Below are 14,238 nucleotides of genomic sequence, written 5' to 3' on the forward strand. Positions count from 1 at the left end.
ATGATACGCATTCCATCTCTGCCCGAAGTAATTTCATCATCTGTGCTCTGCCACGGCTTTTTGTTTCACAGGTTAGCGGTGATTTTTCACAGTCATCCATCCCACTCCTCTTGCTGTGCGATGAAAGGTGTGTTTGGTCCTTTAAAGTCCTTTTCTGAAATAAAAAACGTGGCTCATTTTCATGGTGCATTGTAACACTACTGCTAGTATTATTGTAAGGTCTCTATTTCATAAGAAAATGTTTGCCTTATGAAATGGAGACAGATTATTACAAACAACCAAGCTGCATTAATTGATCTCTGACTGCTGGAGGGCAGAATGTGGGGGATACAGAGTCTGCAAAACAAATTGAAAATAATCTTACAGCTAAACTACTCCCCACACCTCCCACCCACTCACTCCCAAATCAAAATTTAACGCCCACTCTACTAAGAGGTCACAAATCCTGAAGTGGGGCATCTTGAATGAAAACAGTGCCAGCAGAAAGGTTATCTCTGCATGTACTACGATGACAAGTGAAGATCTACTTGATTTACCGAAGAACGTTGCGTGCAATAATTTCTGACTGGGTTCATGTGGGTGGAAGAGACGAGAGGAAATATGCTCTCTCTGATAGCGTTTGCAGTTTTCACAGCTCCTCAGAAGATGTTTTTTTTTGTTTGTTTTTGCAGCAGCACTTTGTCAAAATATGATATCTGCACTGCAAATTTGCCACTAAATACCGTCCTTTGGGGAATGAAAACAAGAAACCAAACATATTTATTCATTATAACAAGTATTTGAATCTCTGGGCTTTGTCAGAATGAACTCGCTGAGTTTGAGCATCCGCAGTTCTTCGTCGTTAAGTATTACCACAAAAGGAGCAGTGAGAGTTTTAGAGAACAGGGGAGAGGTGGGTTCCTAGAGCACAAGTTTCTCAACCTGGTGAAGAAAGTTTGAGATCTGCAGCCATGAATTTTCCAAGATGATCCCTCATTCCAATAAAAGTTGTCCTCTGGGCACACATGCTGAAAAGCTTTTTCCATGCTTCTTCAGGCCTCCCATGTTTTTTGGCCTTTTGAGCACGCTTCATTCGAGTCTGTCTGTGGTCGAGCCAGCTCATTTGTGTTTGTGACACTGAGATAAAATGTATTCCTCTTGTTGCTGCTGTTTATATGGTTATTATTTTGCATAAGAAAGTTTTTTTTTTAGACTTGTAATCCCAATGTTGGCCACTACACCAGAATCACCTCACAGTTCCTCTGAGTTTTGCTGAAACAAGTTGGCCAGGAGATCTATGGTGGGCACGGGCTATCTTTCACGTTGCAAAGCATCATTTGCTGCATGTCTGTGATAATTAACTCATGATTTTAAAACCACAATTTGCAAAAGTTTGGAGGCTTGCAAAAGGCTGATTAAACAATAAGTGGTGAAACTCTAAAGCAAATGCAGCAATACTCTGACTTTACTTTTCCCATAACACAACTCAATAGCATCTTACATTGGACTTCCCCAACTTGATAAATGCCCTAAACTGTTAATCACACGCCTGAGTTTGTAACACAGGCCTTCTGTTCAAACCCAAGCCAAGTTAACACAGATGACATTATCAAGGCAGAGTGACAAAATAAATGAAAACTCTATTTTCACAATTACTACAAGTTTAAACGTGGCTTGTGAAATCGGCAGTGGTCCCTTTTTAATGCAGCCTTTGAATTGTGTTCTGGTGCTTGCCTGCCTAATGTGACTATTTCTCATTCCAGTTGCAACAAACATTGTGGCTTTACGGAAAGATCGAGGTGCTGACAGAACGATTTCTCTGGCAATATTAATCATGCTGTAACTATGTGCGCGATGACAGATGGTTCTGCAGTTAAAATCCTAACTAAGCGAGGGGAGGGGAAGAAAAAGGAGGGGAAATGAAGAGTTAATTTCACTGAAAGCAAGTCTTCCAACCAAGTCTGCCCCACTTTCAACCCCTTTATGTGCTGGATTGACCCCCACCTACAGAGCTGCTCGCTCCTCTGGACCCCCCATCCCTGTGGGCTGAGAAGGCTTTCTGAGAATACAGGGAGGCTCCTCGCTGGGCGTTTGATGGAGCGCAGAAGGGTGTGCGTGGTGCACTGACCCCTTCACATTGCTTCCCATGCACTCGTGCTCCAGAATAGGCTGACTTATCACATGTAATACACAGCAATGCACAAATCAGGAGTGACAGCTATAGGGCCAGTGAAGCACAGAGGAAGGGAGAAGTGGCTTCTGGGAGCTGCTGTTCCCACCCAGTCAGACTTTAAGAGGGGACAGGTGTGGGGTGGAGAAGCCCATTTGGCTGTTGATGTTGTTTTGCCATACTCAATCACTGCTTTAACACCACTGGGACTTTTTTAAAATGTTTTTTTTGCTTCACTACAACCATTTGGAATGAATACACATCTCTCTTGTCAAGGAAACAGTTTCTCTCACTTACAAGGATCTTACATGATTTTCGGTCTTACATGAGCTCCGGTCATCTCTGACATGTTTATGATCTGTGTAGGTGTCGCATTAGGCTTGATATAATCTGTCTAATAGCTAACTTAATCCGCTTAACTTGTAACCCACATAAATCTTTCACCGGTGGAATGTGTTCCTATTGTCGTCATGTTTTTTTTCCTGTGGTATTGCATGTTCGCATATGCGCCTGTGTGCATTGGATTAGGGTGAAGTTGCAAAGTTGTGGCGGTGCCTGGAGGTGTGAGCTCTAATCACCTCTAATCACCTGATGTGTGATGGCCTGATCCCTAACAGCTCTACAAGTGTTTGTGTTTTCACTCCTTTCACACAGAGACTCACATGAGGAACTCAACGCGATTCATCCTACGCCTGGACTTTAATAACAGACTCTTGGTTACAGATTAATTCTTGGTTTTTGCCATTCACGCAACACCTGTGTCTGCAGCTGGAGTTCCATACACATTACATCGGGGTTGTTGAGAGGTTGGCTACTTTTTCTGTTTGTTACTTTTGGATCATTGGATTATGTCTGTTTTTTGGGGTTTTTTTTTTTTTTTCAGACTGTCAGACTTTTATTTTGTAAGTCTTTTTGACTTGTTGAAGAGGGTAGTTATTAGTTGCAATCTCACTTTCATCCTTCTGGAAAATGCAGACTTTGCCTTTTAAACCTCTCTTATATTTCTTTCTACTTTTTTTGTTTTCTCGTGTATTATTGTGGAAAATGTGAATTAAATTCTTTATAGCTATAAAGAAATGATGAAAGAAACAGAGATAGTGGTATAATGTGTAGAGAGTAACTGGTAACATCTTACTTTTCAATTGAGGGAAAAAATGTCTGGCACAATATAGTAACTCACACCAAATCTGAGCAGTGTTGGACACACAATATTTGAAACAGTGTTGCTGAGCCAGGATGGATAACCCTTGTTGACCCGTTTATACCAACAACTGAGCTTGTGCTGATTTCTTGCTTCGGTGCATCAAACAATTCTGAGCTCTGAACTTGCTCTGCCTTGCAGGATTTGATACCAGGTGGTTTTACCAAAGCATATGTACATGTCCTTCTGTAAGTTTATACGTCTTAGTTCATACTGCAGTTCCTGTGTCCCCTTTGGCATGCTGTGTGTTTGTATGCCTGTGGCAATAAGTCATAATGTTTTCACTGCTGCCTTTCACACCTCATTCAGCCCCGGCTCACATCCATGGCCTTGGTTCACACCCTGTTGCCCCCTTCTGTTCTGCTCTCCTTTCTGTGTATGAGTGATGTGAGGATCTGTGATGTGTATGTGAGAAAGAGAGAGAGAGAGAGAGAGAGAGAGAGAGAGAGAGGCTGTACATGGATTCAGATATACTCAGCTGTTCCCTCTATAGTGATGCGGTCTTAGAAAGGGCTGGACAAATAGCACAGTGAGAGAGCAAACTAAGTAACACCCTCCTCTCCCCCCTCTTCTCTCCCCCCCTCTTCTTTCTCTGTGTCCGTGTCTCCCAGGCTGTCAGTGTGGAGTAGTGCTGGAGGCTGCGGGGCGGCTGTGTGCTGTGAGAAGTTCCTGAGAGTGCAGAGAGGCAGAGTGGCAGTCACTCACAGAGACACACTTGTACAGAGAGATCCGACTGGCGCTCTTTCACGGAAGGATATAAAAACGCAGTCTCACACCTCCGCCCCTTTGCACGGGCGTGTTCGCTGTGGCAGCGCCTCAGGGATTTGAAGGAGGTGGGTGACTTGGGAGTTGGCGCTAACGTGATGGTGGTGGTGTCGCTGCCTCAGGAGTGGGCCTGGCAGGCTATTCTCCTGGTGACTGGACTGGCATCATTGAGCCGTGGGTCTCATGGTAAGTACTGTGCTGGACACCAGCTCTTACTACTGTGTGTTTTGAGACTTTGAGGCCTTCATTAGTCTGTCATTGATTGGATAAACTCTAATATAAAGCTGCAAGAAGCAAATTTAAAGAAAATTTTTTAATTTGTGCATATTTTCTTCTTGGGTATCTATATTTATGTTTTGGAGTGTAGAGATGATTAAATGTTTTTTTTTTTCTGAAGCATGTTTTTACAGATTTCATTACCAAGTATTGTTAGGCTGCAGGTTGATTGTGCTATCTGTGAAGTCTATTTTTTACCCTGTGGTATTTATGATGAGCAAAAGCTATTATGATCTCCACAGGGGCTAACCATGAGAAACGGGTGTGCATTTATCTGCGCCGTCCTCTCCCCTTCACAACCCCATCCACCCATCCACCCACCACCCCCACCCCCTCCTCCTTTTCATGTTTTGAATTGTTTGAAGATGGACAGCCAGTTGTCTTTTACGATGAATGCCAACAGTGTCGGGGTGCCCCGTAAGGTTGTGACAGGCGGGGAGGGTCGACAAGCTCCCAGCCTCAAGACGATGACACTTGCGCATTTGTTCTGTTTCTGAGCACAGACAAGAGAAAGAGACACTGTCGGTCAATATGAGCATTAGTATAATGATCATTTCCTGTGTTTAATGCATGTGCATTCAAGTAATTTAACCATTTCTTTAAGTTGACCAGTCAGATACAGATTCTGCTGCTTTTTATTAGAAGGTAAATGAATAATTGATTAATAGATAGACATCAAATGTATCTGCAACAGTTGCCGTAATTATTTGATTTATTTCTAACGTGATATTAAACTTACAATCTTTGAGTATTGGACTGTTGGATGGACAAAACAAGCCATTCGAAGAAACCACCTTTGATGTTTTTCACAATTTTATGAAACTTTAGACTGCAAAGGTTAATTGAACAGCAGAAAATGAATCCTCAAATTAATTGATAAGGAATAAGTAATTAGTTGAATCCTTACCTTTCAGTAGGGTTTATGTGGACAAGCTTAACCTTTGCAGAAATACACAGTTGTCAAACACTTATTTAAAAAAACAGTTGGGTGTCAGACTGTAAAGCCAGCATTTGGGTGCGTGTGCACATGCACACACACAAGCACAGCATTTGTAAATATTGCCATTAAGAGATGGTCTGGAAAATATCATCATATGACATTGTTGCAACTGGATTTCCCAGAAATGATAAATGGTGTGTCGTGTTTTTTAAATTAGCAACCTGTTTATACTCTCCTGATTCTGCCATGGCTTTTTCTTAGTATACTTGATAAATAGTGCATACATGTTTTATTTATGTATAGCTTTGTGGCATTCTTTTGATGTAGATTGTGTTTTTTCCCTCACGCGGTAAAAATGTCGAAACACTTTATTATTTTTTTATAGAAATGCCATTTTTATATTTTTGGAAAATCCTTAGTAAGCTTTAACAGTAGAAATGATAAGCAGATGATGTGATTTATATATAAATATAATCAACTTCGTATTGGAATACAAAGAGGTTTTGATTTGACTCTGGGTACAAAGAGATGCTTTACTGAAAGCGTGTCAAAAATAAAGACCAGCTGTAAAATCCCATGCTGACCGAGGGGTTCAGAGCTAGCTGCAACTTTCGCAGTTGGTCACGAAATACCTCAGCTGCTGATGAATGTTTCTTCAGAGAATTTTCTTTATTCTTTACTGTCCAGACTGAGCGAAGTGTTTAACTTTTCAATCAATATTAGTCCAGCCAGTTTAAGGGTCAGTAGCCACAAAGATATGAAAGATGTTGCTCAGACAGAATCATCTCTGTAGTGTAGCATTGATTCTCATTCTTGCAACAGTCTAGCAATAAACTGATGGGAGGCAAAGTTTCTGCCTGTTCCTGTCAGACTGATAAATAGTAGGTGAAATGAAGCTGTGAACCAATTTATACTGAAACTCATTCTGCAGTTCTTTACCCCTTCTGTCTACTTGAACCACCAGTTGCTTTTTCTGTTTCCTCTGTGATCTGATCTTTTAAAGGGCTTCCAAATGAGTAAAACATGTGGGAGGTTGCCCATAAATCTAAGTAGCACGGTCAATTTGCCACCTGTTTCTATAGGCTGGCGAGGTTCACAGAGAGTAGGTGAGCCCCAGCCTCATTCTTCCGGTGGCACTGCAGTGGAAATACCAAGAATACAGCGTGGTTATATGATTATAACGTCTTGATGATGGTTAAATGTTTTTAAATTATATTAGTTTTTCCTCATTTCCTCAATTGGCTTCACTTTGTCCTGTGTTTCTAACACAAATCTGCTAAGTGACCATGAAGCAGTAGCTGCTAATAGGACTACACCCAGTCAAGGAGAACACTTACCGGCAGTGGTCCATCACTTTTAACACTGATATCCACTTGAGATATACAAAACCTTCTAGAAGGCCAAAGACAAGTTCCCGTTACACCTCTACGGGTAGCTGTTTTCCAAGTACAGTGTGTAGTGTTTTCATTCACAGTGCTCTTTGAATATCTGAAAATGTCAGCGTGTCTCTGTAGGAGTGTGTGTGTGTCTCTGTAGGAGCATTCAGAGGGGTTTTGTCTTGATCAACACCTATTAGTTTTCTGTAACTCCCTGTAACTCACTTCAGAGTGTGAAGGGGTTTCATCAGGTTAAAAACAGGATTATAGATGGTCTGTAAGGGTCATTATTGTTGTATTTTAAAAGTATGTGAGAATTTGTTGGGTCCTCATAGAATCCAATTGAACCATAGCATTCCTAGTGTATGAAATCTTTCGTCAACGGCTTGCAAAGATACAGTATAAAGTGTTGTGTAGCGTGTATGTAACAGTCTTTGGAAGACATCTGTGTGGTGCAGAGTGCTGTGGAATAAGGTCAAAGTGTGATGTGGTGCGGTGGTCCAGAAGTACAAAACAGCAGCAGTTGGTCCTCGGCAGGACCGGGTTCCTCCAGCCTTCTGTGCGCCGCTTCCTGTCAGGATGTGGATATGGTTCCCCCACACAGAATTTGATCCCCAGGCAGATGTGTTGCTCCAGCGGTCAGACATGGGAGCATATAGTGTATGTGTGTGTATGTGTGTAATAGTTGTTCATGTGCACCACATGAGTATATCTGCCTTGTGAGATTTGGAAGCTTGGTACTAGTTTTTGTGAGTTCAGAGAGTATTAAGGGACCAGTAGAGTGCAAACGTCCTCCAGTTCGAACCTTTAAAAATCTTAGCTTCTGAATAATCATAATTATAATAATGTAATGGTAGTTTTATTTAACAAGAAAAAACTGTGTTAGAAATTCAAGATTATGTCAACCTGTGACAAATTCAGTCCTTGGGTCAGGTGGAATTGGTTCGTTAATTTTAAGCAGGTCTGGTTTTGAGTTTTATAGAGACCTTGAGCAACCTTGAGTAAAAACAGGAGCTGCTTCCCACTTTTTTTTGGCTTGAGGTAATATTGTGGGGTAAAATAACATATTGTGGTGGCGCTATGGCTGTATTCTCTCAATATGTCTGTAATGGAGCCCAGCATTAGTCAGTGGCTTGTGGCTTTTTCCAGTAAGTCCTGACCACATGGATGGATAGACGAGCAAGGAGATGAATTGACGGCCATTGTGGATAGACAATGTTTAAAAAAAAAAGAAAAGAAAATCTTCAAAGGAGTGTGAATAAATAAGACTGGGGTTGAGATAGATAGTGTGTTGGTAGAAGTGCCACACACACGTAAACACTGTGGTCAATACAAAGCCTTAGTTTCAGAATAAGCCAGCATCTACACCTGTTCTGTGTCCATCAGTCTGTGTGTGTGCGTGCGTGAGAGAGAGAGTTTGTGTGTGTTCGTCTGCAAAATAAGTACAGCAAATTGACTTCTCTATGTCTGATGTGTAGTAAAGCATGTGTTGTCTTTTATTAAACGTAATGTGAACATTTAATTTTTATTGTTAGAGTCAAGCATTGCAGTGTTTTTTTAAAAACAAGGGAAGGAAAAGTGCTACATAGAGACTTTTATGCAGAAACTATCTTTTCTATTCACGGGAATTTATTTCTCTGAGAAATGCTGGCTGTTTTTGAAGATGTGTCTGTTTGTTCCCGGTCATAAATTTTAGAGAATTATCCTCCTCAATCTCTTTTTCCAACCCTTTCATGTGGAAGATAATTTATATATTCAAGATTTTCTGTGATTTATCATCAACTTGCGCGTCTGTCTCTTTGAATATAGCAAAAAGTCAGTTTGTCTCTGTCTCCTGTGTCTGCCGCCTCTTTGTGTTTGAGTATTTTGTTGTGGATATAGCAGCTCTCTGTTGTATTCACACCTTTGTGGAAAGTTTTTTCTGTGCAACCAGTGTGAACCCCTGACAGTTGAGCTAGCTCTTCAGAAGGTGGGGTTGGGGGGGCTATAATGTGGAGCAGGGTCTACAGCAGACAGGTCTCCCTTCCATAAATTTGTTGTGGCATCATTGCTGCGGGTGGTGGGAGCCTCAAAGTGACCATCACATTCCTCCACAAAGGCCGGTCTGGTCACGGCTGGTAAACATGGAACAGGTTGCTGGAAGCTGCGCAGTGGAAACAGATGACTTGATGTGGGTGTAGCTGCAGAGAAGGAGGAGAGATTATGGAATGTACTCCTCAGACACGTCCCTATGTGTGTGTGCGTGTGTGTGTGTGCATGCACAATATGTGCACATGTGCGAGTGTCTCGTGTGGCAGAGGCCTTTGAAGCTCGTAAGGGGTTAAGAGGGTGGCAGGGTGGAAGAGGATGTATGGCCCCTTTGCAGGTTGGTTGTGACCCCCTTGGGGTCAGAGTGCACTTTGGAGTCACTGGGGAAGATGTCTGCTTTGAGGAGATGATTTATCATGACCACCTGGAGTAACTTATCTGTCTTTTCTCTTATGTCCTCCTCTCTGCTTGTGTGAAGGTTGCAGCTCACATATTAAAGGGCTGTAGTGCTGTGAAGTCGGGTCTCGTGAAACATCCGTGTTAATTTGAGCACTTTATGCACAGTGTTTTTGTTTTCTTTTCCATTTTCCAAGACATGAAATTCCCCTGTCAACATTTCTCTCCGAACTTATCACTGCTAATAGCAGTAATTCTGTTTTGCATCGATTTCCAGCTAACACTTGATGGAAAAAGAAAACCCAGTATTATAACAATATATTTATTGATTGCTAGTGTCTGTCTTGATTACAGCTTTAGTTGCATGGATGGGTAGCATCACACACTTTTATCTTCAGCGCACAGAACAGATCCGTAGTAGACGTGGATAACCAATGAAAGCTACAAAAGAAAGAAACAAACTTTCTTTGTCAAACATTTCAAGGTCAGATAGTCCATTATCTGAAATGCTCAATTCCAGTTTTATTATTTAATTATTATACATCATTTCCACTTTTGCTGTTACTTTTGTGTCATATCTGTTACCACCATACATTCATCATCCAGGTATGTGTACCTTTAAGGTTATGTCAAAGCCTGCTGTTCACCCTGATCATCATTTCTGAACATATACAAGATAAAGAATTATATTTTAAAAATATTTCTCCTGCCAACTGCTTGACTGGAGATAGAGTAGTGGATTTGTGTTTTAAAACCCCCAAATATTTCAGAGGAAATGAAACATCAGTTAGCTTTTTCAGTGTGAAAACACAACTGATTTTTTTTAAGATCACAGGATGACCAGCATGATGAAGGATTGATTTGTACAATATGTGTGCAAGTGACTTTTCTCATCTCTCTGTCAATGAATGAATCAAAATGTGCTGTGCATGCTCCCTTGAAGATATCAGCCGATTATTAAACAAGCATATTTAAAAACATGACCATGTCAGTTCATAACAGGTCAAGTTTATTTTATATTTTCTGAATGACACACCGACCACAGTCATGCTGTTACTATGGAAAACATCACTGGAAGTGATGAGGGAGGAAATGTCACAGACCACGCTGATAGTGTTCAGCCACGACTGGCAGAAATTACAATAGATAACAAACGCAGTCATGAAGTCAGCCGATGAACTTTTGTCTTGGGTCGACTTGGAGAAGCTGAAGCCGGTGAGGAAGTCCACAGGTTCTCCAGCTGGAGTCTTTCACATGTAATTTCTAATTGCTTCATATGTGCATGTTTGCATGGATTACACTGACTGTGTGTGTGTGTGTGTGTGTGTGTGTGTGTGTGTGTGTGTGTGTGTGTTTGTGTGTGTGTGTGCGTGCACATGTGTAGCTTGAGGAACAGCCTGTGGAATGTGCGGGGGATGCAGATCAGATTTCGGGGTGACCTTGAGTGTGCCCCGTAGCTGACACAGCAAGTCTGTTTGCGTGTGTGTGTATGTGTGTGTGTGTGTGTGTCTGTAAGACAAAGGCAATTATGTACACTTATGTGCCACAGTGTGGTGTATTAATATGACTAATAATAAAATGTCAACCTATATATCCAAATCATGTACTTGCAGGACTGTCTTCTCCGTATAATAAAATTAGATAATTTTATTCTTTATTTATCAGTGTGTTGTTTTAGGCGTCTGCTAGTAGAACAAATATGGCCTCTCCATGAAGTCTCCTGCTGGCTTTACATCCTATAGCCTCTTTAATAGTCAGCTGAACACAGAATAACTCTATAGTAACCCCTCCCCTCTCTCTCACACACACACACACACACACACACACACACACACACACACACACAAAGCCCTCTTTGACAACAAAACAGTCCCATGTTCCTATGTTACCCAAAGTTCCATAGAAATTATTACATACTGCACATTGATAAGATTCATCCTCTGCTAGCCTATACCTCAACTTAAGTGCCTTATGTCAGGGCTGGCTGAAAGTTGTGTTTGGAGTGACGTGTGCTGAGTAAAAGTGCCATGTCAAGTCTTGTACACCGTAGCTGTAGGATATTTGCAATGCATTCTTGATTTATTATACATTAAATTCTTAATGTGTGTAGGAGATGAACTGTGCAGCACGTTGTGCAACCAGATACATGCTGCATGTTGTGCAACCAGATACAGTACATGCTGCCACCTTTCATACTGCATGTAAAACCAGATCTCATGCTCTGACACTGCTCCCTACTGTGAATTTTCACAGCATTCACAAATTTGTCAAACGTTCCTGTTTTGTGGTTTTCGTTTTCTTTTTTGTGTGTGATAGACACGTCAAGGCCACTGTGAGGGAGGATCAGAACACCTCCGCAAACTTCCCATCTGACAGAAACAGTAACACAGATTAGGTTGGAAGGACACAGAGTACTACTTAAATAACAGTCAGTGTGTTTATATCACATTTGTCACGTAGTCCTCTAGAGGATTACTCATGTCCCTTTTTCGATCGCAGGTTGGCTTTCACGCTGTTTCGCTGCTTAGATCTACTAACACATACCACAATGGAACCAGTCTGCCGTATAAGGAAGCTGTTCTTGGATGTAAAGTAGGAATGTACACCTGTGATGTTTTGGATGTATTGATGCCTGGCCTTTCACAGTTTATAATTGTGAGCATTTTCTTGGTCATGAAATCTAAAGTTGTATAATATAAATCTTAGAAAGAAGCAGAAGAGTAAAGGAAGAGGGAGAGGGAGAGTAAGACATCCGTCTAGTGTGGTGCAACACTGTTCAGCTCTCTGACCACAGAGGTCTTTAGGGACGAGCCGCTGTCTGAACTGGTTTTATTCTCCACTGATGGACGTGTCCACCTTCAGTTCCTTCCATAGCGAGGATAAAAAGGATGCACATTGTATTAATAATCCTTCTCGTTAATGATATAATGACTATGTAACAGTAGGAACCTTTATTTTATTTGACTACAAATGAGCAGTGGATAATTTTTATTTGTATACACTTCATGTTCGATATTCAGTGATCTTTGGAAAATGAACTCCTGGGAACACTTGATCAATGCTGCACCTGATCGCATGAAATGAAATACATTCATGAAAAAGAGAGAAAGCAGTGTGATCAAAAGCATGAAAAATAAATACTTAAAGAATAACGTTGGTTGGTTTCATCCTAAATAGCTTGTTTTTCCTTCATAAGTAACATTTAGTGAGTTAGTTACCTACATTAACAGTATGTAAACAGTTCAAGTAAAGTTCCAGTTTGCAGTGTTGGCATTACTCCTGGCTGGCGGTCGTTTACGCAACTAAATACGTGAAGATTGAACCTCTTTTGTTCAAAGCACAACCTTGGATTGATTCAGTGCACAGTGGCAGCTGCTAAAGTTAACGCTTTCAAGGATGATCAAGTCCAGAACAATAATATTTATTCTGCTTCTTGTTTATGTGAATACACCTGTGCTGTATTACTGCACTTGGCTGCACTCGTGTATGTTTTGGTACTGTAGTTCATTGTTGCTATTGCCAGCTGGAAATATTTTTCCTCCTTTGAGAAGGTAAACACTAAATTTCATATAAACACTAAATGCCTACGTAGCCATAATTATTGCTCTTTTTAGTATTCTTCACAACCAAAAAATGTCTGTCAACTGACACTGATTCTTGGATGGAAAAGACTAATTCAGCATTCAGCAGGTTGATTTAAACATTTTTTTAAGGGAATCAACTTAAACATGTTTAAATAAATAAATCATATTCTCAAGCTCAGGTTTAGAAAGTGTTGTTTCTCTGCCAAGTGAGGGTAGATAGACTTTCTTCAATACTGCAGTCATTCACACACACTTAAAAATCAGAAAGCACAAAGACTTTCTGGTGAGTGGTGTTATTCTAGTTCCAGACTTCATGCAGGTACATTGAGTCCAGTCCAGAACAGCAGGGTCACTTCCAGCAGCACATATTTACACTTTCAGTGGATTGCATTACTATGGTAATAGTGCCAAGGCAGGCAGAACTCTGATGCTTTTTTTCTTAACATATATAATTCAAAACACCCATTTGAAATTAGCAGAAATGGTGTGTGGATCCTTTGATTTATTCAACCAATATTTTCCTGAGGGTATGTGTACTTAAGTTTTACGCCTCCGGCTGCAGCAAAGCCAGGTGTTTTAATCTGCCGTGGTGCTAACTCCAGTTTGTCTCTCTCTGTCTCTGTCTCTGTCTCTCTCTCTCTGCACACAGCTAACATGTTGGACACCATGCTGCTAAAGAACGGATGGAAGGGTGGATCGGAGCGAAGGGCGGACGAGAGCAGCAGCACAGCCACAGTTTCAGCTCAGAACATGCTTTGGTGTCACTGCTACCACCATTGCCCCGAAGACTCAGTCAACAATACTTGCATGTACGGTTAAGCACACACAAAACTATTCTCATGTACAGACACACACACACACAGACTATAAAAATAATAATAACAGACCGAGGCTATTAAAAAAAGAAATGATTCGAGATGCCTCTAATTACCTGATGAGACTAAGACAAATGTTTACTTAGCTACATTCTTTAATTAGATCCCCCAAGCCTCTTGGGATACAGCATAGTAACGATTTAATTAGCCAAGCCACTTGCATCAGAGAGAATAATACTCGTGCATACAGCATATGCTACAGAAATGTAGGTGCATATAATAAATATATTCATACTGTTATATCAATATCAATGCTTGCTCTGAGATTGTGTTCTAATGCTCCACTTTACTTATGTGTAAATTATTAGACAATAATTATTTCTTGTTCACTCAGAAGCAAATAAAATTCAAAATGTTAACCACATTTCCTTAAATCTCAGTGTGACATCTTTAATGACTTGCCTAACCAATAGTCTAATTTACACTGATATGAAACAGAGAAAAGTAGAGAGACTTTACAGTTGTAAATCTATGGAGAATGGAGTCAGCAAGATTTTATAGATGAATGGCTTAAACAATTAATCTATTCAAAAATGTGATAAATTGATGAATCACTATCAATTAATCATTACAGCATATATCTGAAAGCATTTTGGAATCCGGTTCCAAGTTGATTTATGAGGAAGAGGAACTCGGAGTACAACAGTA

The 14,238-nt window shown here is 40.7% G+C and overlaps 1 protein-coding gene across 4 annotated transcripts in view; it reads left to right on the forward strand.

Moving 5' to 3' along the window:
* The window catches only part of bmpr1bb (bone morphogenetic protein receptor, type IBb), a 51,016-nt gene that overhangs the window by 30,867 nt on the left and 5,911 nt on the right, over positions 1 to 14,238 (forward strand). For 2 of the 4 annotated variants that reach the window (XM_027282059.1, XM_027282060.1), the window contains exons 4-5: positions 3,962 to 4,301; positions 13,365 to 13,524. In XM_027282059.1, the coding sequence (XP_027137860.1) occupies positions 4,214 to 4,301; positions 13,365 to 13,524 (248 nt within the window). In that variant the 5' untranslated portion in view covers positions 3,962 to 4,213. Of the gene's footprint in view, positions 1 to 2,825; positions 2,956 to 3,961; positions 4,302 to 11,767; positions 11,787 to 13,364; positions 13,525 to 14,238 lie in introns of those variants that run through there. The other 2 variants (XM_027282061.1, XM_027282062.1) reach the window with 2 other exon arrangements.

Source organism: Larimichthys crocea, chromosome IX (genome assembly GCF_000972845.2).
Source record: "Larimichthys crocea isolate SSNF chromosome IX, L_crocea_2.0, whole genome shotgun sequence".
Classification (NCBI taxonomy): domain Eukaryota; kingdom Metazoa; phylum Chordata; class Actinopteri; family Sciaenidae; genus Larimichthys; species Larimichthys crocea.